Source organism: Euleptes europaea, chromosome 10 (genome assembly GCF_029931775.1).
Source record: "Euleptes europaea isolate rEulEur1 chromosome 10, rEulEur1.hap1, whole genome shotgun sequence".
NCBI classification, from domain to species: domain Eukaryota; kingdom Metazoa; phylum Chordata; class Lepidosauria; order Squamata; family Sphaerodactylidae; genus Euleptes; species Euleptes europaea.
Genome location: NC_079321.1, coordinates 39,966,077 through 39,993,749, shown reverse-complemented (window position 1 = coordinate 39,993,749; position 27,673 = coordinate 39,966,077). Strand labels below are relative to the sequence as shown.

The 27,673-nt window shown below is 44.0% G+C and overlaps 1 protein-coding gene across 1 annotated transcript in view; it reads left to right on the top strand.

The window, feature by feature from the left end:
• Positions 1-27,673, top strand: part of BMP5 (bone morphogenetic protein 5) — an 85,056-nt gene that overhangs the window by 5,968 nt on the left and 51,415 nt on the right. The window contains exon 2 of the mRNA XM_056856322.1: positions 26,742-26,934. Coding sequence (XP_056712300.1) covers positions 26,742-26,934 — 193 coding nt within the window. The remainder of the gene's footprint in view (positions 1-26,741; positions 26,935-27,673) is intronic.

Genomic DNA, 27,673 nt, shown 5'->3' with positions numbered 1-27,673 from the left:
ACAGGGTTGCCATGAGCGGGCTGCAACTTCGTGGCACTTTTCCACCACCACAGGCTGACATGACTTCCTCCTTTAAGAAATGAATAATTGGACTGAAATTGCCAGGCACATGCTAGCATGATGCAGCGCTGGCAGCATTAGTTAAGTGTGGATGACTCGCAACCACCTGTTGCCACAACAAGGGCCAGCCCACATTGTAGGGAATAAATGGCAACACGACCTTAATTTGAAGTGAAACCAATAGGCTGTTCTTATCTGGCAACACTCTTCTTGTTTTTAACTCGCCTAGGATTTATCCCTTTATTGGCAAAACGGGTCTGAAATATAACTTTTTTTTAAAGTCCCGCATTTGTACAGGCAGTATATTTCTCCCTATAAACAATTCTAAATATTCTGAGGTGAAACCAACAAAGACTGCTATGGCATCTTTAAATAATTTATTATGATATAATCTTGTGTCAGATGCTGGAAGGCAGTATCCTGAGGTAGTATTTAACATTGGTTTGAAAATGACTATTTAATTTCCCCCCCTGATGGGTTGGAAAGAGACTCGGCATCTTTCTTTCCTGAGAAATATGAAAGAAATTGCTGCTAACCAAAGAGAAACTAATATAGCAGATGGTTCCAAGTGTATGGTGAAGGGACATATATATGTGTAAATATATAAACTGTCTTTAATAGTTTTGCCGTTAGGAAGGAGACTGAGGCGGTTCCGCTTGTTTTTTCAGTATCAATTGCTTTTTCAGACTAAACACAGACTTTGGGTGGGAAGTTATGGGATATGTACGATGCATGTTTTACTAGGAAAACAAAAAAACTCATAGCAACCATGGACAGTGATTAAAGTCCCCCATAATAACACCCCGTGGTCAATCTAGGTTTTTGTTTCCTGGAAAACTATGCAATATGCATTATTTCTAACCAATTTCTGCCTACACAAAGACCTCCCTGAACTATCTCTAGTTGCTGTTATGAAAAAGAAGGCTGGTATACATTCTGGATGTTTATTCAAATATTAGCTGATCAAAATGTACCCGTTCATGAATATAGTTCATATAACTACACCAAAATGAAAATAACAAAATTCAGCCAATATTCTGTAATCATATCTGAATCTTATTCTGGTCCCTAGCTCAAGAATATCAGAGGAGAACAGATATGTAACTGAAAGGGACATTTACCAGTTAGCAGAATTACACACAGATCTTATTATAGAAGAGGACTGTGTTGGCAGATCCATAGTGGTGTTTATACTAATTGCATTGCTCGTTCACTGATTTGGATTTTGATGAATATAAACAGCAATGGCTTCTGTCTGCTTGCTATTCTGTTCATTCTAGTGAAGTGCTGCTAGGCACAGGGCAAATGTTTTGTCTGCACACACTGGCAAACAGGTAGGCAGAGCTGAAGAGTGAAAGGGGGTATAGAGGTAAATGTTATGTTGGGTAGCATTCCCTGTGAATACTTCACTCAATAATGTGTGTGCAATGCAGTCAGTGTCACAAAGGGCGAAAAACGCATGGTTGCTTTAGCCTCCTTTATTCCCTGTTTCAGCCAGGATCGAACACACCCATTTCGCCGAACATGCATTCGATCCTGGCTGAATCCTGGCTGATTCAGTGGCTCCCTTCCCCCCACTGAAACAGCTTCGGTAAGACACCAGGGCATAAATTTATGAACACAATTTACTTTTCTGTTCAGTTTAGTTACAAGAACTATATTAATAAATTGGATCTGTTTTGGTTGGATCTTATTTAGTTACTCTGCCAATGCATGTCCCTGATCTCCAGTATGTGTGTGCGTTAAGTGCCGTCAAGTCACTTCCGACTCATGGCGACCCTATGAATGAAAGTCCTCCAAAATGTCCTATCTTTGACAGCCTTGCTCAGATCCTGCAAATTTAAGGCTGTGGCTTCCTTTATTGAGTCAATCCATCGCTTGTTGGGTCTTCCTCTTTTCCTGCTGCCCTCAAGTTTTCCTAGCATGACTGTCTTTTCCAGTGACTTTTGTCGTCTCATGGCATGCCGTGTATGTAGTCCCCAGTATTACCTCTGGACAGTATGTAGATCTCCAGTATTACCTCTGGACAGTCACTCTCTAGAGTTAGTATGGGTAAAAGCTATTGAGAAAACTGTCTTCCTTTTGCCTAATCTCTTTCAGAAGGCATCCAAACTAACAGCCATCACCACATCTCATGATAGTGAGTTCTGCAAGTTTATTATGTGTTGTGTGAAAGAGCACTTTCTTTTGTTTGTCCTTAACCTGTCATGAATTGACTTTGTCGAGTAACTCTGAAATACAAAGGGGGCGAATATGATCGAGGCTTTGTGAGATTATGAACTTTCATCTTAACCATGTACTCTCCTTCCTATGCCATTCCTCTACTGGTTCCACAGCTTACTCTTCTCTCCTATCTGCTGTGGGACAAAGCTTCAGCCAGCGTAGAGTTGCCAGCTCTAGGCTGGGAATTACCTGGAGATTTTGGGGGGTTTAGAGGGCGGGGTTTAGAGAGGGGAGGGACTTCAATGCCATAGAGTCCAATGGCCAAAGCGGCCATTTTCTCCATGGGAAATGATCTCTGTCACCTGGAGATCAGTTGTAATAGTGGGAGATCTCCAGCCACCACCTGGAGGTTGGCAACTGTAAGTCAGCTGAAGGCCTAGTCTTCAGGTTAAGATCCTACAGCCTACAGACAATTGCCTGGTTAGAGTTTCATTATAGCAGGAAAGTTCTGGTGCTTCTGCTTAGCCTGAGATTAACTGTCGATGAAGTGTCAACTTCAGCTTCCTGATAGACAGAGACTCCCCAGGGCTCTGAGAGATTTTTGAGTGCGACTTGGCTTTACAGTTACTTCCCACATTCTTCCTGTCCTCTTTCTCGCCTTTACTGCCAGTCAGCAGTGAGGTCACTGAACCTATTTGTAACTACTTTAACTATCCTGGAAAGCAAAACTGCAGAGAAACAAACAAGCTATGTACTCAAAACCAACGGAGAAAAAATTAGAGAGAGAACATATGGAAGCATATAGCTTCTCTATACTGAGTGAGAATGCTGGTCCATCTAATACTGCCTGCTCTTGCGAGCCTTCTTCAGATGACATATGTAGGGTAAGAAGAACACAGAGTAGGTACGAGTGCAGTGGTACCACTCTCTTAAGACCATAAGAGCCCTGCTGGATTAGATCAGTGGTCCATCTAGTCCATAGGGTGGTTGCCAGGCGGGTGGTTTGAGTACTAAAGCAGCTGCGGTGATGCAGCACTTCCGAAAGTAAATCCGGAAGTGACGTGATTGCATGCACGAGGCCACAGCTCCAAGCGGATGGGTGGATTGGCGGGCAATTGCCCATCGGCTTGGAGCTGTGGCCTCTTGCACGCGATCACGTCACTTCCGGATTTACTTTCGGAAGTGCTGCATCACCGCAGCTGCTTTAGTACTCAAACCCCCAAAATAAATTGGCCGTGGCAATGTGGCACTAACCCCGCCCCCTAAAACCTCCCTGGGGGTATCTGGCAACCCTACATGTCCACTATTTTATCTTGTACCATGGCCAATCAGTTCTTCTAGAGCAGGGGTGGGGAACCTTTTTCCTGCCGAGGGCCATTTGCTCATTTATAACATCTTTCAGGGGCCACAACCAGGTGTAGATCTCCCGGCGCGGGGGGGGGGGGAAGGCTAGGGTTTCCAGGTCTCCAGCCACCACCTGGAGGTTGGCAATCACAGGGGAGGCCACACAGAGAGGGCCTGGAGGGCACCCCTGCTCCCCCACCCCAGGCGGGAGGGCAGCCAGTGGTGGGACCCGAGCAACCGAGATGCCAGGGGGGAGCAGCCCGCAGCCGATCCTCAGGGAAGGAAGGAAGGAAGGAAGGAAGGAAGGAAGGATGGAAGGGAAACAGAGAAATGGAGGGGGAGAAAATGACGGAAGGAGACAGACAAAGAAAGAGACGAGGGAGAGAAAGGAGAAAGAGTGACAGAAAAAGAGGAAGAGAGAAAAGCCTTTCCCCCCCCACACACACATATCTGCACACCGGCCCCATGCAATCGGCAGGCTCCCTGCCTCCCCCAACACACACATACACGGCAGCACACGCAGCACCGCACGACCGGGCCCCAGCCTCCACACCCTCCCACCTCCCCACCCCGAGTCCACAAAAGGCCCTCCAAGCCCGATCAGCTCCCACGCGCATGTTCTGCCACCGGGAGCCACCAGCCTCTCCCCCTCTCACCACTTAACAGGCGGCGAGAGGGACTTACAGTGTGCCGTGGCATTCCTGCATGCCGCGACTGTAGGGGGCAGCCTTGGGGGAAGCGTCCCTCCCCCCTCCTCTCGCTGACCAACAGTCGACGAGAGGAGGTCCAAAGGGAGCTGCGGCCCCAGGAACACCCTCGGGGAGGGCCGCGCTGTGCTGCGCCTCCGCAGCTGGGCCCTGGAGCTCCCGAGGGCCACTGAAAATGTCATTGGGATGTTCCCCATCCCTGTTCTGGAGGGTCAATAAGAGGGCATAGAGGTTGAGGCCTTCCCCTGATTTTGCCTCCTGGCATTGGTAATCAGAGGTTTACTGCCTCTGAATGTGGAGGTTTCCTTTCATCACCATGGCTAGTAGCCACTGAGATACGTGTCCTCCATGAATCATTCCACCTATGTTCAGTTGCCTGAATGAGAGCATGGTGCCTACATGCATGTGAAGTGAGTCTGGGATTGCTGCTTTTCTGGATGTTCCCAGTGACTGGGATGCAGCCTCCGTGCATGCAATCTGCATGTGATCTGATGAGGTGGGAGCCAGATCAGGGAGTTCATTCCCATTCTTCCTCTATGCATATTGTTGTGACCCAAGCATCAGCCATGTTCCCCCATGAGGAGGGTTGCCAGCTCTGGGTTGGGAAATACCTGGATGTTTTGGGGCTGGGGGCTGGGGAGTAGGGTTGCCAGGCCCCTCTTTGCTGGTGGGAGATTTTGGGGGTGGAGCCTGAGGAGGACAGGGTTTGGGGAGGGGAGGGGCTTCAATGCTATAGAGTCCAATAGCCAAAGCGGCCATTTTCTCCATGTGAACTGATCTCTATCGGCTGGAGATGAGTTGTAATAGCAGGAGATCTCCAGCTATTACCTGGAGGTTGGCAACCCTACTGGGGAGGGTGGGTTTTGTGGAGGGGAGGGACTTAATAGGGTATAATGCCATTAAGTCCACCTTCCAAAGTGGCCATTTTCTCCGGGTGAACTGATCTCTGTTGCCTGGAGATCAGTTGTAACAGTGGGAGATCTTCAGCTACCACCTGGAGGTTGGCAACCAACCTATGAGGGTTAGATCTGTCCCTCCCACTTAAATATTAACACCTTTGAAGCATCAGTTTCTCAAAACATTTAGTTGATTAATGGGAATGTAACTGACTCTTTTGGCATAAGACCACTTTCAATGGATTAAACAAAACTAATAAATCCTTCTTTAATATTCCAGTGTTAACATTTTAACACTTTGAAAAATATGGATACTTTCCTAAAACACAGAAGAGCCAAAATGGCTTTTAAAAACAAACAAGTTTTAAGCATGATCTTCTGGTGCCAGTTCCCTGTTGGAGATGGAAGCTGGTCTAGATGGCTATTTGGCCTCATTGTTTAAGATTCTTCTGAGTGTCAGATCCAGAATTTAAAACTGCATGGATGTTGATACATCGTCAGTTTCAGTTGTTGTTGTTTTTTCCTGTTACTGGAAGAACAAGATTTTATCTTGAAAGGCGAACTAAATGTTAGTGTCAGTTACAAAATGGAACGAAAAGGCATTTTTAATTTTTCTTCATACTTGCAGCAGCACGTTCATACAACAGTGGGCACGTCAGGAGTGCACACCCCACCCATACGTCCCCCTTCTCTGCTGCCATGACAGAATCAGCTTCCACCTCCTCACCACCTTCTTTTTATTGTTGCCACTGCTGGTATGCCTTTTTGGGTTGCTATGGAAACCCATAATGCTATTGGACCTCTGGGGTGTGTGTGTACAGATTTCACTATAAACAGTTGGGACGTTCCCCCAAATTAGTTTTAAAAAATAATATTTGTCTCCAAATTCAGAGGTTCATTCCAGCCTGGTTTACTGGTTAGTAGAGGTGGACTCTAATGAGGAGAACCGGGTTGGCTTACCCACTCCTTCACATGAAGCCACCTGGGTCACCTTGGGCTAGTCACAGTTCTCTGAACTCTCTCAGCTCCACCTACCTCACAAAGGTGTCTGTTGTGGGGAGAGGAAGGGAAGGAGATTGTAAGCCAGTTTGATTCTTCTTAAAAGGTAGAGAAAGTCAGCATATAACAACTGCTGCTGCTGCTTCTTCTGCTTCTGCTTCTCCTCCTCCTCCTCCTCCTCAGTTTGCAGAACTCTAAACCATAACTGTTGTGGGGATTTGCTGATTGGCATGCACTGGGGCCACCCCTTGGGTATTAGGCTTAGGGATATACACTTGGGCCTGATCCATGCATCCTGCTTCTTATCATTTAGCACAGGCGAACTGATTCTCTTGGAAAGGATTGTGTTTTAGGGGATATGAAATGGTACAAAAGTTCTTTCTGGGTTTCCATGATGTCTGTTTGACATGTGCAAGATACCAACGGAAGGTGCATTCACTGAGTGATAAATGGGTATTTCAATCAGTCCTGTACAGCTACCACGTACATTCTGATCTGGATGCAGTTGGGGTGAGTGTATACAATTGATTTTTGTTTCTGTAATCTGTTGTGTTCCTGTGGTTACTTGTTCTTATAAATGTGCCCCCATGTGGAGAAATAAAAATATAACCAAAGAAAATTTCCTCTCAGTAGCTGAAATCCATGTGGGATTATCTCAGTTCAATGACATAGGGATAAATATTATAACATTTCTCAGGAACTAGGGAACCTGCTCTTAGTTACCAGGGAATTCCAATAAATTCTAAAAATAATTTGGGAAGCGAAACAAATAGACTGCAGAAATATGAAAAGAGATAAGGAAGAGAGTCCATTTAGTTCTTCTTGCAGCTTTGCAATTAGAGGGGGGAATCTGAATTGTTTGGGCCTATTCACAGTACAGTAACCACCTCATTTCAAGAGGCAAATCCTTTCATCCCAGCAAAGTAAAACACACACACGAAAAGGCCCCATCCCACCTCGGTATGTGTGTGAACAGGGAGCATACAGAGCAGCCACTAATGCTTTTGGCCATAAATAACAGAGTTGCTAGCTCGCTAAAAACCACAGGTTAAAGGATGAGGGCTGCCATGACGCACACAGAGAGGCTGAGATCAGAAGGGGAGTAAAAAGGAGGTCAGCAGAAACAATGAATCCCCTTGTTCAGAGTTATATTTATGAGTGCTTCATTGCACCTAAAGTTCATATTTTATTGGCTAGGCCATGGGGTTTCCCCATTTGCTCATCTCTTAAAATAACACCCCTGGCTAAAGAATCCTATAAAAACCCATGAGTGCTCTAGCAGGGAAAGCTGTCAGTCCTGACAACCAGTTAGTTTGTTTTGGTGGAATAGGAGTGGAGGAGGTTTCAGTTTCGCACTGATGATTGAGATGTTTTTTGTGCAAGGCTGACAGAAGGACATGTTAAGTCACAGTCATTTTAAGTCCTAGTTTTTAGGCAGAGATTTCTTACATATTGTTTTTGGTCAGTCACCACATGACCGTCATTAGTTTTTTTTTTGTTTTTTTTACCCACCTCAAGCTTTGGAGATGGTGTGGTAAATTCACAAATAAGAAAATATGCTTACATCATAAGTAAGACCACATTACTACGCTCAACTCAGAAGTTGCTGCTGCCAGCAGCAGAGAAATGGTGCCAAAATTGGAGGGAGGATGTCAGCAGTATCCTAACACACTGACATCACTCTCCAAGCACCCAGAAATGGCATGAGCATGTCATAAGAACATAAGAAAGGCCCTGCTGGATCAGACCAAGGCCCATCAAGTCCAGCAGTCTGTTCACACAGTGGCCGACCAGGTGCCTCCAGGAAGCCACAGACAAGACGACTGCAGCAGCACCATCCTGCCTGTGTTCCACCGCACCCAAAATAATAGGCATGCTCCTCTGATACTAGAGAGAATAGGTATGCAACATGACTAGTATCCATTCTAACTAATAGCCATTAGTTTTGCCCAAATGTCAGAACATCCCCCCAGTGACATGCTGATGTCACTTCTCGTGAGCACAGGAAGTGGTGTGAGCACATTACTGGTGCTGTCAGTGTATCACCAGCAAGGGGCGCCACTACCTGTTAAGCCCCCCTGCCCCTGGCAGTTGCTGTGGGTACCTGGCAACCCTACTATCTAACCATCCATGCACATAGTTTTCCCATGTACCTTTTTCTTCCTGCAGCTCCTGTTGTGAACTGGAAAGATCATTCCTGGGGTTGCAGAACCTTCATGGAGGAATAACTAAGAACATCAGGGGGCTGAAGTGAAGACAGATGGATAAAATCACCCCTAAGCAGAGCTGTGCTTATGCTTGGGTCAGTGCTATTGAACTGAATTGGCTGTGGTGATCCATTTGATTTTTGGTTGCAGGTTGTTAAACATAGCACTATGATGTCTCTGAAGAAAAAAATGGCATTATCACCATGGAAGGTAGAATAGACAAAAATGTGGCCAAAAATGGCAAAGGCAAAAAGAGAGAGAAGAAAACAGTGTTGAGCAGAACATTATTGAAACAATCTCAATGTATTTGCAATGAGTACTGAAAAATTCTTCAAAATGGGAGATGCTTTTTAACTAGGGTTGCCAGGTCCAGGTTGGGAAGTACTTGGAGATTTGGGGGGTGGAGTCTGTGGTAGGTGGAGTTTGGGGAGGGGAGGGACCTCAACAGAGCCATGGAGTCCACCTTCTAAAGCAGCCATTTTCTCCAGGGGAACTGAATTTGATTGCCTGGAGATCAGTTGTAACAGTGGGAGAAGTTGGCAAGCGTATTTTCAACACACAGAAGAAACCACATAACAAGACACATAACAAGACACCTTATTCTATGAAGAAATCTCATCTTGTTACAAATTACATTTGGCCCTGGTAGCATTTTCCAAAATCAGGCCTTTGTCAAAGGAATGTTGGGGCAGGGAGGGCTGATTGGAAAGAATGCTGCTGCCAGCTCCGATATCTTGCTGGTGCTTTTGTTTGTTCTTTCTGTCTCAGGTATGAATGTTGGTCATGGCCAGAAAGTGGGGAGCTCTTGGGCACAACCTAACAGACAAGAGCAAAAGGACTCTTGGATAGGGTTGCCAACCTCCAGGTGGTGGCTGGAGATCTCCCTCTATTACAACTGATCTCCAAGCAACAGAGATCAGGTCCCCTGGAGAAAAGGGACACTTTGGCAATTGGACTCTATGGCATTGAAGCCCCTCCCCTCTCCGAACCCTGCCCTCTTCAGGCTCCACCCCCAAAATATCTAGGTATTTTCCAACCCGGAGCTGGAACCCTACTCTTGGCCCATGCCCCTTAGCCTGTGGCTCGTGCCCTGTGGCCTGCACAACTGGCCCATTGGATTCCAGACCAGCCCCAAGATACAGTTTGTTCTTCTTGTTTGTTTTTGTATGATTAAATTGTATTTCTTTGATTGTATTTTGGGGTGTGTGAGCTGCTTTGGGTTGCACAAGGGAAAAGAGCAGCCAATAAATATACTGTCTTTCCCCTCTGTCCAGTGCTGGCAGTAGGGCTTCCAAGCTCCTAGTGGGGGCAGAGATCCTCGCCCTCAGGTTCTGTTGCCCACTGCCACTCCAAGCAGTGGTAGGAGAATTTTTTTTAAAACCCACAAGGCTGGAAGTTCTTACTGGAAGTGACAAAGGGTAGCTCCAGGAATCACTGAAAACTCTAGAGATTCCATTGATTCCTAAAGAATCGTTTGTCCCTTCCATTTTTTTTTACCAAAAGTGACATAATGCCCCACACAATGCTGCAGCCCCCCATGGCCCCACCCATAACCCTCCTGCCAGTTGCCAGATGCTGCCTGGTAAACCTAGCTGGCAGTGTAAGTTCTATGCTTACTGTAGGAACCAGTTTGTGGAACCAGATAGCCCTGCAGCCCTAGTTCTCTTAACAACTGTTTCACCTAGATTCTCTTTCTTATCTACCCTTCATTTCAAAGCCCCTTTGCCTGACTAATAGTTATTTATATGTGATGCATTAGGATTTAGCATGACGAGTCCAAACTATGGTTGTGCAAAAAAAAAACACTTTCGGTCAATTTCGGGTTTTGGTTATTTTGGCCCAATTTTTTTCGGTAAACCTGAAATAAGATGAATACCCATACCGGTAAATATGAGTATTTGGCTTATTTTCGGGTTTACTGAAAAATTGGGCCCATTATAATCAATGGGGATTTTCCCCCCCAAACTCCTAGAGGGCAGGAGAGAGAGTCCCCAAATTTGCAGTGTAGCAGCAAGGGACTCTCTTTCAACGGTCACCAAAGTTTGGTGAACTTTGGGACAGGGGGTCCAATTTTATGGGCTTGCAAAGGGGTCACCCCCATCCCCCAGGCATTTGTGAGCTGAGCTGTCCATCAGGTTCAAAGGTTCAGTGTTGCTGAAGACTGGTGGAAAGAGGCGATTCCAGGCTGGCACCTCAAAGTCTGAGGTCTGCCTTCGTTTCTGGGTCACGTTGCATGTCCATGCACATGAGCTTCCAAATGGAGGAAAAAGGCTTAAATTCAAGAGAAATAAGGCACAGAAAACGTTCCTTTTGGTGGAAAATGACATCCTGTGAGCAGTCCTTTATTGTGGTCATGAAAAATCTGATTCCAAGAGATGGTCATCGTGCGGTGAAACGAAGCCTCTACTCGGGGCAACCTTCCGTTTCAGAGCAGGTTTTTGGAAGGGTGAGATTGGAGCCAGCCGAAGTCTTGACCAGGGGGGCTGTCTAAAGGAGATTTCTCATCCAGGTGGATGAAGAAATCTCCTTAAGAAGCCTGGTGGTGTCAGCAGCTGTTGAAGCTGGCTCTTTTTATTTGAAGGGTATATCCCTCCAGACAGGACTGGGTGAGCCCTGTCTTTTAATGACTCTTATGCTTGAAGACTAGTCTTCTGCTGGGTGACATACCTGGAAAGTTGGTCAGACCAAGTTAGTTCGAATTACACAATCCCCATCTCAAAAAAGTCCCAACTATGGGGCCCTAACAAAACCAGTCAAAAAAAAAAAAAAGAAAAAAAAAAAAGAAAGAAAGAAAGAAAAAGGGGAGAAAGCACAGAGCCATGCCTCTGAGCAAAGGTGAATATCTCTCACAGTACCTTTCTCCCCCCCTTTTTTGAACACTACCCATAGTGCATTCAAATTGACAAATCATTGTTAATTCTTACCTCCAAACCTGCTCCAAACCATGGTTTTATTCTCTCTTTTAGAGGGAATAGCTAACCAAAGTTTTCCAATTTAAACTCTGCAGTGCACTGTCATTGATGCTAATCAGGAAAGGGAGATGGATGCTGAATATGAGGAGGAGAAGGAATTTCACTCAAGCCTAGTTCCCAACACTGTAAGCTTAGAGGATCTTCTTAATTAAGCTTGTATCTTTTAGCTTTGTTTACAGCTTAAGATATCAGTACAAACTGAGCCAAAGAATAGTTTAAAAGTGTAACAGAAATGTAGTTTTAGAAATTTTAAAGCAGTGTTAGCATCTGTTTCTTGCCAGTCAAAACTCAACATCACTACAGAGCAAACCTGTATTGCATTTCAGGTTATCTTAATGTATTCAATTAGAAAGCCAAGATGTAGCATCTTAACAGTGTAGTCCTAAACACAGTTACACTCTTTTAAGCCTATTGAAGTCAATGGACTTAGAAGTGTGCAATGCTGTTTAGGACTGCATGGTTAGTTTTCTAAAGCAGGATAATAGAAAACAATATATCTTGAAATGATCTGCTCGTTCCGGATTTCTAAATCAGTACTGAGCATTCAAAGCCACAGTGATCTCTGCATGATGTCTCTGTCGAGCCAATATTTATCTGCTGACCATCTGACCTATGCTATTAATTTGACTTAATTACATCCTGTTTTAACATTTTTGAAATGAGGATCAGAATTCTTTCCATTTTACTGAGAGGTTCTCAAGGCTAATCAACATCCTCTTCCTCCTCCTGAAGCTTGATCTTTTGAGGTGCTCAATTATTTCTTTAGTTTGAGGGGTGACTGTTGGCTTAGGCACCTTGTAGGATGAAGCCTTTGATTAAGTGCTTGTGAAAAGGGGAAGAAACTGTCTTCATGCTATGATAAAGAGCTTTTCTGATTGCTGTTTTGGGACTGAGTGTTCTGCAAAGCACTTTCCAAGATATATCCATTGAATGATACCGTAGTTCTTACTTTTTAATCTTCCACAAGTACACATTATCATCCCCCACCCCCAATTTATTTATTTCTTCATCAAAATGTCATCACATATCCTTTCCCTTCAATGTGGCTTACAAGGAATACCTGACCCATAGCTAATAAACCATTAAAATGTTTTAAAAGATAAGAACACAGCAATATGACTTTTCCCTGAAAATAGTACCCTTTCTATGAGATGAACTGCAAATTGCCCATCTAAATGGCCTTACATTTCTTATGGAAGGCAGATAACATAGGGGGTCCCTGCACCTTCTTTGGGGATGGCATGCCATAATGATGGATTTGCCACCAAAAACCAATAGGTCCATGCTATGGTCAAAGGAACAGCTCAAATGGAGGTCTCAACCAGCAGGTGGTGATGGAAGAATCTGACGTGGTACACAAGCTCATAACATTAGGCTTGCCAACTCACCTGGTATGGTTGCCACCTTCTTGCCCCCACCTCTGCTCAGCGGGGAGTGGAATGGAGAAAAAAGAAGTCATGTTCATAATGATTTCAGTTCTGACTAAAATGCTAAAACCCTAGATCATCAGTGACATCACTTCCAGTTTTTGGCCAGAAGTGAGGATGACACATGCACAGCATCTCTTCCCCCAAACCATGTCCCACCCTCCAAAGTCTCCCAGAAGTTACAGGCATGCATCTGCCAGCCCTCTACATAAGACGTAAATAGGAGATAAGAGTAGCACTCCAATCAGGGCAAAGTTCTGTATATAGGTATATTTATGATATTCATATATGCACAGATGTCAGGCATACTTTCAATTAGACACTTGCACCTGATGGCCATTCGTCAACTCCTTAATGCTGGGCTTGATTCTTATTTGCTATGTGCCAATTTCGTACGTTAAGTTTAAGCAGAGTTACACCCTTGTAAGTCAACTGAAGTCTAGGCTCAGGTGTCATTCTGTGGAGGATTGCACTGTTAGGGAGAAATCTAGTATTTTCAGTTCAGGGTGAGCAGTATAAAAGGACACTTTTTTGGCTGACAAAAGCCATTGCAAGTAGGGAGAAGAGGCTGCCTAAAATCCCAAATGTTCCCCATTGAAAATCACCTCCTGGGAAACTATATGGCCCTCTTCGGGGGAACAAAACCCGTCAATATCGGTAGAACCCGTTCCTTATCAAGGTACCTTTCCACAGAGCTGAAGCCACCCATATCACTTGAGGAATGTTAGAAAATGTCCCCCCCCCATGTGTTTTTGCTTTGCAGCTTGTTTACATAATGTGTGAGTGATGCATTTCTCAAGGGGGCAAGCCTTGCTTGCATGTTATATAAACACAGTGTAAAGTGAAGCCACGTGGGTGGATGTTTTTACACATTCCGGGATCAATGTAGGAGGGCAGTAGCAACTGCATCGGTGCAAAGATGTGTAAAAAGATTCTCTGTGCTCAGGATCAGGATGTGTGAGAAGGTGTAAATATATTCATCTCCAGGCACAAAGAAAAAACATTATTTACTTAAAATATTTACCGTATATGCTGCTTTTTTGACAAGCATGCAAATGAAACGAAAAGCATGTCACTAGTATGCATTATGGTTGCTGATATTATTATTGTTGTTGTTATCAGTACTACTACTAGTAGTAATAGTATCTATTAGCTGAGGAACTGGCTCATAATGGTGATTTGAAAGGGGACCCTACTTTCAATCCATACCCTTTAAAAACCTTTCATGCCAGAACAGGTAATTTAGTGGAGGGCTAGTTCAAGGTATTTTGTCACCCCAAGTGAGGTACACCTTATGCCTTCTCCTCTGCCTCTAGTGATCAGGAAGAAGCAAAGCTCCCATGGCCCAGCACTGGCAGTGCTTGGCTCCAGACTGCCGGTGGCAATATGGGTCCTGGAAAAAGAAGAAGAAAAAGAGTTGGTTTTTATATGACTTTCTCTACCACTTAAAGAAGAATAAAACTGGCTTACAAGCACCTTCCCTTCCCCTCCCTACAACAGACACCTTGTGAGGTAGGTGGGTCTGAGAGTGTGTGACTAGCCCAAGGTCACCCAGCTGGCTGCATGTGTAGGAGTGCGAAAACAAATCCAGTTCACCAGATTAGCCTCCGCCGCTCATGTGGAGGAGTGGGGAATCAAACCCAGTTCTCCAGATCAGAGTCCACTGCTCCAAACCACCTCTCTTAACCACTAAACCATGCTGGAAGCAACATTGGCCATTGGTTGTATTTGTCACTTCCTCCCACCCAGTGGCAGACCCCCAGATGCTTAGCAGTGCTGCAGAGGCTTGGTTTGGATGTGGCTGCTGCCTTCCTTGACACTCTGCCTTCCTTGATATACATAGCAACACCCCCTCCAATATGCCCTTTCCAACAAGCATAGCTGTTGGCTACACTTGGGAGTATCCTATGGGAACCAGTGAACTGACTATAGGTTACGTGATACTTTATTATTTTGGAAACTTGAATAGAATTGGGGCTGAAGAAATATCCTTGAAACGGCTGTCCCCCATCTACACCTTCTATTATGAAGATCCAATGATTATTCATACATGTACCTGATGGACTTTTTTAATGAGAATTCCTACAAATATATTAAGAAAACTATATTTGCATTGAGACTGCATCGAACGTTGATTATATATTTTGTATATATTTGTTATAAGTGCTACTTGTGTATTCCCACTTGCTTGTTTTTGCATGTTTAAACACAATATAGTTGTTGTCATTTTGTACTATACTGTTCCTGTGCTGTTTTCCAAACCTTGCGGTATTGGCACGGAAGTGCTTTGATTTTGGGTTACCACCTGGAGGTTGACAACCCTAAGGGGAGCTGATCTCTGCAAGTCCTGAGATAAGCTGCAAGTCCGGGGGATCCCCAGGTCCCACCTGGAGGCTGGCATTCTAGCTACCTCTGATAATTGAGGGATGATCTTTCTACTTTCTCATGACTTTTGAACTATTTTCCTCAGGCATAAGTTGACATGTACCCATTTATACCAATGTATAAATGAATGTGACAATGAATATGACAATGATGCACATTCAAGGTCCGACCCTTGACTTTGACAGCTTCAGGCTTCATCTCACACCAGACTACAAAAGCTGCACATTTGGCTCACTGTCCCCTTCAGTGTAAAAGCCAGTATTTCTAAAGTTGGAACAAGAAGCCATGCATACTGCTTCTCTAGAACAGAATATTACGAGTTTTCCCCATTATAAGAGATTGTATAAATTTGACCAGATATAGAATTTGAGGACTTAGTTTTCTGTATTATGAAAATCCTGGGATGAGGTGCCACCACAGTTTATAAAACTCCAGCTGAGTTTGAAGGCTTGTGCTTGGGTGGAACATTTGTGTCATCTTGAGGAAAGTTTAAAGAGTTTTGATGAATTAAGTGACATTTCCCTACTGGAGATACTCATTTGATTTAAAAAAAAAAGCCTAGATCCACTGCACCTGGAAGATAACTTTTGTCAAAGCAACACAGACTGGCTAATTGCCAAAACCGTCGTGTCTAAAAGTCTTTTTACACATTAAACAGCAGCAACAGCAGCTACCCTATTAACATCCATTTGGTAAACATCAAACCCTGCTGTCTGGTGATGAACTCTATTATACCTCTGGTTATAGATGCATGGTCTTTTTTTATGGGTCTGCATCATGGTGAGGGCCCCGACCTGGATGGCCCAGGCTAGCCCAGTCTCATCAGATCTTGGAAACTAAGCAGGGTTGAACCTGGTTAGTTCTTGGAGGTGAGACCACCAAGGAAGTCCAGCATTGCTATAAAGAGTCAGGCAATGGCCAACCATCTCTGTTGGTCTCTTTCCTTGAAAACCCTATGGGATTGTATGATGGCTAGGTGCTTTCTCAGCTCCCTACCCACCCTGTCTCACCTTCTTGTAGCAGTGACCAAGTTGATTTTAGTCATAGCATGGATCGTGAATGATCAGTAAGGCAATCTTATCAAATAACTGTGCTGGATTATGTGCTGTTATTATAGTGGAAGATTGGCATGGCCGTCTTTCTGAAGCCATCACCAGGATTGCTCCCCAATGCTGTCTTCGCCCCCATCTCAACCGAGCTCCATGGTACACTGTGGTGCTTCAGATTAAGAAACAGGAGCTTAGATGGCTAGAGCGAGTTTGGTGGTGAACTCGCGACGAAGCTACAAGAACGTCTTATATGATGCTTATGAATGCCTATGAGGTGGCAATGAAGGCTGCAAAGAGAAGCTACTATGCAGCCTCCTTTGCATCTGCTAGCTCTTGCCCAGCACAATTGTCTAGAATAATTAGGTCGCTGACGTCCCTATTGGAGGGATAGCCAAAATCCGGCTATTAGCTGTGAGGCTTTTGTGTGCTATTTTGTGGATAAAATCTTGTTGCTCCACCACAACCTCCCTGCCAACATGGATACAGTTAGTGAACTTGAGGCCCCTTGCCCATCTTGACGTCCAACATTAGATCACTTCAGTTGGCCCTCCCAGGCTGATGTTGACAGGATTGTGAGGCCCACCACATGTCTCCTGGACCTATGCCCATCCTAGCTGGTTAAAGCCAGTGGGGATGTGGTGCATTCTCCCCCCGGCAGAGATAATTAACCTGTCTGTTAGTACAGGGGTCCTCCCAGGCAGCTTGAAAGAGGCTGTGGTGTGTCCAGTCTTTTTTTTTTTTTTTATATAGATTTTATTGGATTTTATACTAAAAATTTTCCATTGCATTAAACAACATCTATGACAATATAAAATTTCAATTCTAACCTAAAGTTGTTATAGTTCCATAACATATAATAAAGAAAAAAGAAAAAAAAGAAATGAAAAATTTTGACTTCCCCTTCACCTCTATCTTCCTCTTAATAAAAAGTTCATCTCGTCGTAGTTAATCTAATCTTAATAAACTATCAATATCCTGTATAAAAAAAACCCCATAATCTGTTAGTAAATATAATTATGCTTATTCATTATAAAAAAAACCAAAAATAATCCTCTGGATCAGATTAGAAAATATTCTTCCATTCTTCCCTATTTTAACTCATATTCACAATAATGCATCCACGCCTCCCATTCCCCCAGAAACCGAACGTCATTTTCTTCATTTAGAATAGCTATGAGTTTTGCCATTTCTGCCACTTCAAACATTTTAACAATCCAGTCTTTTTTCTCAAGAATTTCTAGCCCTTTATTCCCAAAATGATATCTTAATCTTAATTCCACTACATCATTAATAGCCATGCCACCCGTCCACACTATCAAAGCCTTTGGATCCAGCAATCATGTTTAAATCAATCCTTTAACCATGGTCTAATACTTCCTTCTGTAACTGAAATAGACCAGTCAGGTATGGGAACAGGATTTCTTTGTTCTCTCTCATTTCCTCAGACAGGATACGTATCCAAAAATAACTCTTTCTGGGCTTCATCTCCATCGTGGCTTCAATCTGTATTCCTTGACCTGCTCTCTTCTTCCTTATATCCACACGTCGTTCCATGACTTTTTTAAATGAAAAGTCTATTTCTTGTATGTCTGATCTCTTTATCGCCGGCTGGTTGCTTTCTTGAACATCTGTCTTCTTCTTTGTATCCTTGTATTCTTCCATGACTTTTTGGGCAGAAGAGTCCATTGCTTGTATGTCTGTATTTGTGGTCATCGTTTGAATTTTCAAGACTTTTATATCTTCTATAACCAGATCCAACTTCTGATTGCCTACCTGTGATGATTGGTCAAGAGTCGTCATCATTGAAATCAGTTGAGCCATCTGTGTTGAAATCTGTTTTAATTGTTTAATTGTCGCCTCAGAATGTTTAGCAAGCATGTCCTGTATTTTTTTTTCCATGTTTGAATTCTATAAAATTCCCTTTGATTTCATAGGAGCAGGGCTATGTATTAAGCCAAAAGAAGCTGGTAAAATACATGTCCACAGACAGGGCCTTTAAAGTTCTAGTTAAAAGATAGTAATTCAAACATCAGCCTTATAATTTTTTCGGGTTGAAAAGAGTCGAAATTGGCTCTAGAATTGCGTTTTAAAATTTTGAAATACCAGTGAGTTTTTTCGGTCGCTCTAGGTCGGGCTGATCAGGAAGTATACAGGAAGTTGCTAGTGCTGTGGACCTTCTACCGCCTCTTCTCGATGGTCGTTCCTTCAGGAATGATTTCCAAGTAACTCGAGTGCGACGCGTAATCGGTCCTACAACTACTTCCTGTTATTTTAGTTCCGATGATAGATAGGTTGTTATAGAGGGTCTTCCGTTCCAGGCGCTCCCTTACTGCAAACGTGGCAGGATATTCTTCGCCGGAAAATCAGGAAGAAAAATCACCCTCCCCTTCCCTTGGACCCATTGGTGATAGTTCTTGTCAATCAAAAGGTATCCTTCCGACTCTTTATTATGGTTTAGGCTGATCGGATTGATAAGGCTCCTGTCGCTAATCCCGATGGCTAACTCAGATCAAACTTTTTCAGTTCAGATTAAGGAGGAATGGGGGTCCCAGAAATATTCTTATCAGCCCCCGTCTGTTCAAGTTTCCAGTAAGTAGACGAAGAGTTCTTTTGTACTCACTTGGGTGTCAAGAGGTGAGGTTCTTTTCTTTATGTAGTCCTTATGTTGGTATTAAGGTGGTGGAGGGTAGAGCTTGATGCCTAAGTTGCGTTTTGGCGATGTCCTTCCCTAGTGCCCTCGCAGGACCGGCGTCCAGGACTCCGAGGGGCTTAAAAAGCCCCCTCAGAGTACCTAGGAGGTCAAACCGCGTTTGCGGGCTGCAGGGAATTCCTGCTTTCCAACCCACTTGCAAGGGTCGGATTGGGGTATCTATGTACCCCAGAAATAACGCAAACTTGGATTTCTCCCAGGACAGCCTGGGGAAATGGAGTGCTCTCCCCAGCAGCACCACCGGAAGTCCTGGTGTGTCCAGTCTTAAAAAACCATCTTTAGATTCTAGTGATCTGGCCAACTACTGCCCAGTGTCGAATCAAACCTTGCTGAGTAAGGTACTTGAAAGTAGGGCTGTTAAAAAAAATTCGGTAAATTTTGGATTTGGTAAAATTCGGCCTGTTTTGATTCGGGCCGTGCCGAAGTCCAAACTTCCCTGCTTCGGCTCCCCGAAAATTCGGGCGAGATCCGTAGTTCGGGGGAAAATTCGGCTCCCCTGAAGGCGCGTGGGGGGGCCCTTTAAATAGATCTGTGCCTCCCGGCCGGGAGGCACAGATCTATTCCTGCGCAGGCAGAGCAGAGGGGTTTAAAAAACCCCCCTCTTCCCGGGACTAAGTCCTATGAGGTGCAGCCTCCCAGCTGGAAGGCACAGATCTGTTTAAAGGGTCCCCCGCGCACCTTCAGGGAAGCCCCGTGAAGGCACGGGGGAGAACCCCGAATCTGCCGAATTTATTCGCCGAACCCGCGAAGTCGGCAAATTTGGCTCCCCCGTTTCCCACCTTTTTTGAGTTCGGTTTGTCTGAACCGAAAAACAGCCGAATCAGGAGAAATTTGGCTGTTTTCTGTTCAGGATGAACCAAATCGACAGCCCTACTTGAAATAGCTGTGGCCCAACAGCTCTAAGCATTCCTGAAGGTTACATTGGCCCTGGATCCATTTCAGTCTGGCTTCTGCCCTGGTCACGGGATGGAGAATGTTCTGGTCACCCTCACAGATGATCTTCATCGACAGCTGGATCGAGGTGGGTCTGGCCTGTTGATTTTACTAGATATCTCAGCAGCCTTCAACACAGTCGATTGCGATCTTTTGGACTACCACCTCACCAATGTCTGGATCCAGGGCACAGCCCTTCAATGGTTGTGCTCCTTCCTCCATGGTGGGGGACAGCGGGTGGCACTGGGAAAGAAGGTATCACCATGGCATCCCTTGGTGTGTGGGATTCCCCAATGTTGTTTAACATCTAAATGTGCCCCCTCGCCCAGCTAGCCTGGAGTTTCGGGCTGGGTTGTCATCAGTATGCTGATGACACCCAGCTATACCTGTAGATAGACGGCCAGCTGGATACTGCCTCGGACACACTGGCCAGGTGTCTGGATGCTGTGATGAAGTTGTTGAAGCAGAGCCGACTGAAGTTAAATCCATCCTGTGGCTGGGTTAGGGGCCCCCAGAGGTGGTATGCCAGCTCCCAGCTCTTGATGGTGTATGTTTAACACCGCCTCCCACTGTCAAGAGTCTGGTTGTGATCCTGAACACCTCCTTATCACTGAAGGCCCAGGTCACAGCTAAGGCAGCCTTTTACCATCTCCGCCAAGCCAGGCAGCTGGTGCCTTACCTCTCCCATCCTGACCTAGCCATGGTGATCCATGTGACGGTCACCTCTGGGCTATATTACTGTAACTCACTCTATGTAGGGCTGCCCTCGAGACTGATCCAGAAACTCCAGCTAGTTAAAATGCAGCAGCAAGGGTCTTCACTGGGACCCCACTGAGAGTGCATATTTAGCTAGTGCTCTGTCAACTGCACTGGCTCGAGATGGAGTACCGGATCAGGTTCAAAGTGCTGGTTTTAACCTTTAAAGCCCTCTCCTGGTACATCCCCCAGAGAACGCTACGCTTGGCCAGTACCAACTTACTGGTTGTCCCCGGCCCGAGAAATGTCTGGCTGTCCTCAAGCAGGGCCAGGGCCTTTTCGGTCCTGGCCCTGGCCTGGTGGAACTCTCTCTCTAATGAAACTAGGGCCCTGTGAGGTTTAATGCAGTTCCACAGGGCCTATAAAACTGAGATGTTCCGCCAGGCCTATGGTTGAGGGCAGCAATGGTTTTTTTCATCATAGTTGGCCTCCTTGCCCTTTGCCCTTTGCTGCTTATTCCACCAGATCTTCTAATAGGGGACCCTGACTGCTCCCCCAGGCCAATTGTGGTCCTGTGTGCCAGTAAATATGTGTGTGTGTGAAGTGCCTTCAAGTCACAGCCGACTTATGGCAACCCCTTTTGGGGTTTTTATGGCAAGAGACTATCAGAGGTGGTTTGCCAGTGCCTTCCTCTGCACAGCAACCCTGGTATTCCTTGGTGGTCTCCCATCCAAATACTAACCAGGGCTGACCCTGCTTAGCTTCTGAGATCTGATGAGATCAGGCTAGCCTGGGCCACTCAATTGAGTGCCGCTCAATTTTAAATTAGAGATTGTGATTTTTGCTTGGGGTTAATTTCTATATCCTTTTATTGCATCTTATGGTGTTTTTATTTGAAGTTAGCCATCCTGAGCCCGGCTTTGGCCAGGAGAGAGGGTGGGATACACGTCTAAAAAAATAAAAATGAAATAGTCAATAGCAGCTGAAGAGCCTTCATTGTATCCAGAGGGTTTTCAAACAGATCTCCCCCCACCTCACCCCTTTTGGGTTCACTAATCTCCAGGCTGACTTGAACTGACGTGCTCTCTTGTAGCTTGAGAGAAGTTAGGCTTTTAACTGCAGCACTTTGCTACGGAACAAAACCAAAGTCAAGAAGAAAGTGGGAGACTGTAGCCAAAGAAACATGATGTGAATTTGATTTTCCTCTTATTTTTCAGGCTTAGCAGGCAGAACAATTTATGTGACTTATAGGCAATTATGGACTCACCTTCCTCTCTTACTAATCAGGAACTGTATAGCAGAAATTGGCTTCCAAACAGGACATGAAGTCAATATGGAAAATTTGACTTCCCAACTAGAAACAGGAGCCTTACTGTATTCCAATCTATACCTGCATGATATTAATTTCGAAAGATTTTTCCTACTGAAAAGGTAGTGTAGTGTAGCTCTATTCTTTACAAGGCTTCCTGCTTTAAGGAAAGGAAGTTAGTATTAAACCTTCATCTGCATTATATTTTTCTATGTGTGCATGATCTGAAGAGCTGGAAGCCTTTATTGAATGAAATTTCGCATGTCAAAGTAACTCAGGGTCCCATAGCCAGCTCAGGTCTATTGCCTTGTGAGATACGCCTTATCTACTGGCTAAGACACAGCGAAACTATTTTTATGCTCAAATAAGCAGAGGCTTTGCACAATTGTCAGAGGAGCTGCCTTGTCTTAACAAGAGTTTTGCTGTGATGTAGAAATTCATCTTTGGCCAAAAATATTGTTTAAGAAATCTTAGTGAAAGGAAAGCCAATCTGCAGAATTGGATTTCTGAGCAGGAGTGAGATCATCCTAAAAAAATGAAGTATCCTATGCAGAAACTGGAAGATTTGACAGGCATCCATTTTATGGGCTATGGTCTAAAGCAGTGGTTCCCAAACTGTTCAGGCCACTGCCCCCTTGATCCCACAAACTCAGCCCCAGCGTCCCCTACCCCTTGGGCCATGAGGTTTTGAAAGACACAGCTCCCTTCATCAGATATGACAAATACTAGTTGGGGAGCCATGAGGATTTGCTTTATACATACATGAAGGAATAGATGTGAACAAGGCAGCAGGCTTTAAGCAAGGAAATACCTTGCCCTGTTGTTGTGGTGAGGAGCCCCGTGGCGCAGAGTGGTAAGCTGCAGTACTGCAGTCCAAGCTCTGCTCACGACCTGAGTTCGATTCCAACAGAAGTTGGTTTCAGGTAGCCGGCTCAAGGTTGACTCAGCCTTCCATTCTTCCGAGGTGGGTAAAACAAGTACCCAGCTTGCTGGGGGTAAAGGGGAGATGACTGGGGAAGACACTGGCAAACTATCCCGTAAACAAAGTCTGCCTAGTAAACGCCAGGATGTGACATCACCCCATGGGTCAGGAATGACCCAGTGCTTGCACAGGGGACCTTTACTTTTACTTTTTATTGTCATGGTAGTACAACAATAGCAGTTACATTGTCTTCTAGTTTCCAGGCATTTGAGTCATTGTGATTCATGCATCATGCCTAGATATTTATTTCTTTACATTTTCTAACTTGCTTCACTGGTCAGGATGAAGCTACTAATGGGAAAGGCAAAGTGCCATTTCCCTATTTTCAATCTCAACAGCTGAAAAATTCTCCAGAATTTAATAATTAGGGAGGCCACTGCAATGGAACAGTAGTTTTGGCTTGCAAAGCAACTACGTCTGACTTAAGAAAGTATATAGAAATTATCAATGGAATGAATAACACATGTTTACAAATTTAACTTTTCACCTACACATTGTTTTATGAGGTGCTATGATTTCCTTAAATGAAATGGGTGTTTTTTCCCCCTAGACAGGGTAATTTTAAATGGGGACTTTGAAAATGATTAAAAGTAAGAGAAAGAGATTGGTGGCACCCTTTATTTTAGTTGGATCCTAGTGGGAACAGGACTCTGTCATTCTGAGTCCAGACTCTAGGGGGTGAGGACTGGAGTCTGGACCTTAGTTTAGCTATAAGTGTGGATTCTTAGTTGCCTTCTAATTGACACAGCCATGGACCTAGTCAGTAGAATTTATACAAAAAAGTAACCAAGTTAATCCAGTTGTTTCAATGGATATAACACTTCCTTCCAATTATGCTAATTAAATGAGTAGGAGAGTCTGAGTACAGAACAGCGCTGAATGGCTTCTCTTGCAACATGCAGTATGTTACACAGACACCAAGTTTCTATAGTAAAGTTCTACTTAGAACTATAAATATTGAGGAAATGAAACAATCAAATATTGTAGATTCTATTTGCTTATTTTAGACTTTATTACTGCCAGATCAGGTCCAGGGAGAATCACACCTTTCCCATTTATTCTAGCTGCTCCCATGGCTAATACAATTCAGCACAGCATATGGCGTCGTGTTTCTGAAACCAGCCTAACCCCGAAAGCACAGTCTTGCATGTTCCCGTGACTCAGGTTGCAGCCGAATGGTCTCCCTGACAGTCAGTTAGGGCATGTAAGCAGAATCATTCCCATGGCGGGGTCAGGAAATTGACCCCTTTGGACTCTGGCTGACTCACACAGCAGCCACCTGCAGCTGGAGGCAATGCTGCTCTGGGATCATGGCATAGACAGCCCTGATTTTATGACCTGGATTATGTTGGTAATCCTAAAGGGACTAATCTGTGAATGATTCCACTTTGGACAGGGACTGGGCTTGGTGGCCTTTGTTCCCATCTAGCTCTGTAATGCACAACATATGGGTTTGTATCATAACATGCACCATTCCGAGAGTCGTAGCTCATGTATTTTTGATTTGAAGTGTTTAAACAAGAAAAGATGTATAATCTTTCAGTCGGACCTTCTTGCTTTAACTCCCCCTTTCCACATTTTGTGGCAGTTCCTTCTCTTGAGTGCATCACTTCCAATTCATGAAGCAGAAGCAAAGGATTTACGAGAGCAGGTTTCTGGCATTTGCCTGCTGGAAGGGGGAAGATAGAGAAAAGGGATAGAGGACTGTTTGATGTCTCTGTCTGTTCCCAGTAACACAATCGCTAATTCCTGGGGCCTCTGCCCTTTGTGTGTGTAAGAACCAGAGTCTTTGAGTTTATCTGTGACTTATCTGTCACCCGCCATGTTTGATATTTCCAGCCTCTGCTTTCAATTATCAGTCTTCAGAAAGAGCTCTCAGTAATTTCAAGAGGAAACTCCTGGAACCTTTGACCTGCTCTTGTCAGATAACTGAAAGTATTTACTGAAGATAAACTATCATTTCATTGAGCTCAAGAGGTACACATGGGTACTTTGTTCTGTGTCAGTTTACAGTAACCTCCATCACCTGGAGGTGGTTGGTTCTGGTCGGTTTCCTTTTCTTCTTTTGCAAAGAACGTAGAAACATTTGCATAGGGAGCATCCTACTGTCACATAACTTGGAAGATCAATACATACAACAGGCACATACACCTGTCTTAAGAGACAGTAACATATGAGAATAGTTGGAGACGCTATTCATGTGGAAGAGTTTGGGCTCTCTCTTCCCTTTTCCTCATCTGCTCATTTCTTTCTCTCTCTTAAAGTTTTGCACCCTTTTATAGTTTTAGTGGGGAGATATAGGAGTCTTTGACATTCCAGAAAAAAGTTGCCCCAATGGTTATGACTGAATTAAGTTCCTTACAGCTAGAATATTCTGTAGTTAGAAGTTAGTGCTCATGAGCCTAATGGAGACCTTTCCTCCATTAATATTTTGTGTGCTAGTTGTGTTGCTTTCATCAGATCTTTTAAAGAAAAGTTTTTCTGCATGCAGTTGACCCTATCCATAAAAATATAAATAGAGCCCTGCTTGTTCACGCCAAAAGTTCATGTAGTCCAGTATTTAGTTTCCAATACAGGCCAACCAGATGTTCCTGGAAGGCCTAAATCAGGCCTAACACCTAGGTTCTTAACTGAATTAGCAATGGCCAGCTGAACCTCATCAAAAGTAGGAGCACAATGTTCTTTAAGACTTCAAGCTTCCTAGCTAGCATTACCTCGGTCTTTCCAAGGTTTAGTTTCAATTTGTTCAATGTTAGCCATTTAACCACAACAGCCAGGCAACAATTCAGACCTCTACCACATCACCAGGAGACTTGGATAAGGAAATACAGAGCCAGGTATTGTTAGTGTTCTGATGACAGCCAACCTAAGGGCTTTACATAGAGATTAAAAGCAATGAGGAAAAGGCTTGTGCCCTGTGGAACCCCACAGGATAGGTCCCACTATCAGTTTCAAAACAACTTTAATGCTGAAAGAGAGTAATTGATTCAAAATCCTCCAGGGAATTTATGCCAGACATGTACAGCAAGCACCACTCACTCAAATGTGTGAGTAGGAGAGAGAGAAAGAAAAGGAGGGCAATTTGGGTTGATTCTTTCCCCATGCCAACCTCCAGGTGGTGGCTGGACATATTCCGCTATTACAATTGATCTCTAGGTGACAGAGATCAGTTCCCTTGGAGAAAATGGCCACTTTGGAAGGTGGACTCCAAATGGCACTTTGGAAGGTGGACTCCAATGGCATTATACCCCACTGAAGTTCTTCCCCTAGCCCTTCTCAGGCTCCAACCCCAACATCTCCAGGTATTTCCCAACCAGGCGCTGGCAACCCTACCCATGCCATGGGGCATATTGTTTCTGAAGGGTTCCTTGAACCTCAGCAGTAGCTTTTCAGAAGGTTGCTCAGGGAGGGTGGCCAAAAACACTCCTGCAAACGTAGTCCATTTGTGGAAGCTTGAATCCAACCCAATATATTTTGTCCTGTTACAAAAACATTATTTCAGATGGGAGAGGCCAACATGTCTTACTTGTTTTTGTCAAACCCAGTTTTCAATAATGTAATTTAAGACTCTCTGCAAATAATTCCCTCTTATGCTAAGTTGATCTTAATTCTTTTCACCTTGCATAATTCTTATATTATTTTGTTATAATAAAACAAAGTCTTGACCATTTCTGGATCTTCTTTCTAGTCTTTGCCTTTTGAAACTTTCATGAAGGGCTTTTCCAGCTAATTCAAGACCTTTGGCTTATTGCATGATATTTAAGTGGAAACATGTCAAGGGTTGTGGTTTCATGGTTTGTCTAGCTCTCTTATACTCTGTGCTTGTTTATGTTTTAAAGCAAATGCAGAATTAACCATAAGAGATGTATTTTGACCCTTTCATTTTCATTTTGTTTTCACAGTTGAAAGAGATAAGGACTTTTCCCACCAAAGACGGCATTACAAAGAATTTCGGTTTGACTTGACACAGATCCCTCATGGAGAGGCCGTGACGGCAGCTGAATTTCGGATTTACAAGGATCGAAGTTACAGTCGATTTGAGAATGAAACTATTAAGATCAGCATTTATCAGATCATCAAGGAGTACCCAAACAGGTGCTTTTCCTTTTTGTCGTATTTTAAATTCTCTCTTCATTTCCTAGGGAAAGAAGTCTCAGGGATATGATTATAATGTGAGGGTGCAAGAAAGACCAAGTGTTGAGAAATCTCTCTTACAGACAGATTGGGAAATGGGAAGAAGAAAGCCCTGAATTTGAGAGTCTGAATTTACCGTCCAAGACCACTTTGGCTAAATTAGTCCTTTAAATCAGGGCTTCTTGAACTTTTTCCACTTGTGACCCTTTTCACCTGAGAAATTTTTACATGACCCCGGGTATATAGGTATATAAAAGAGGTATACAAATCAAACATTTACTGATAATAAATCTTAAAGAAATTTATTTTAAAACAATTCTTTGTTATGCATATGATTTTACCATTTATTAAAGACAAAAGCAAATTTGCATACTAATGAGATGGCTGTGCTTGTTTTGCAACCCCCACATTCAGTTACACGACCCCATATGGGGTTGCGACCCACAGTTTAAGAAGTCTTGCTTTAAATCATACAAGCCAAGAGCTTCATTATATGTGATGCTGAAGATCTATCATTAGATCTTCTCATAGATTTTGAAAGGCAAATAACAGCTGTGAGGAATTCCAGTTCACAGAATTTCATCAACTGAAACTAACTGATACCTCCAGTGTGCTATTATTTTTCTTGTAAAGAAGAATAGATGGGTGCCCTTTCTTTGGGTGTCTCTGTTCTCTCCCAGGGCTACTAACAGCACAGGAG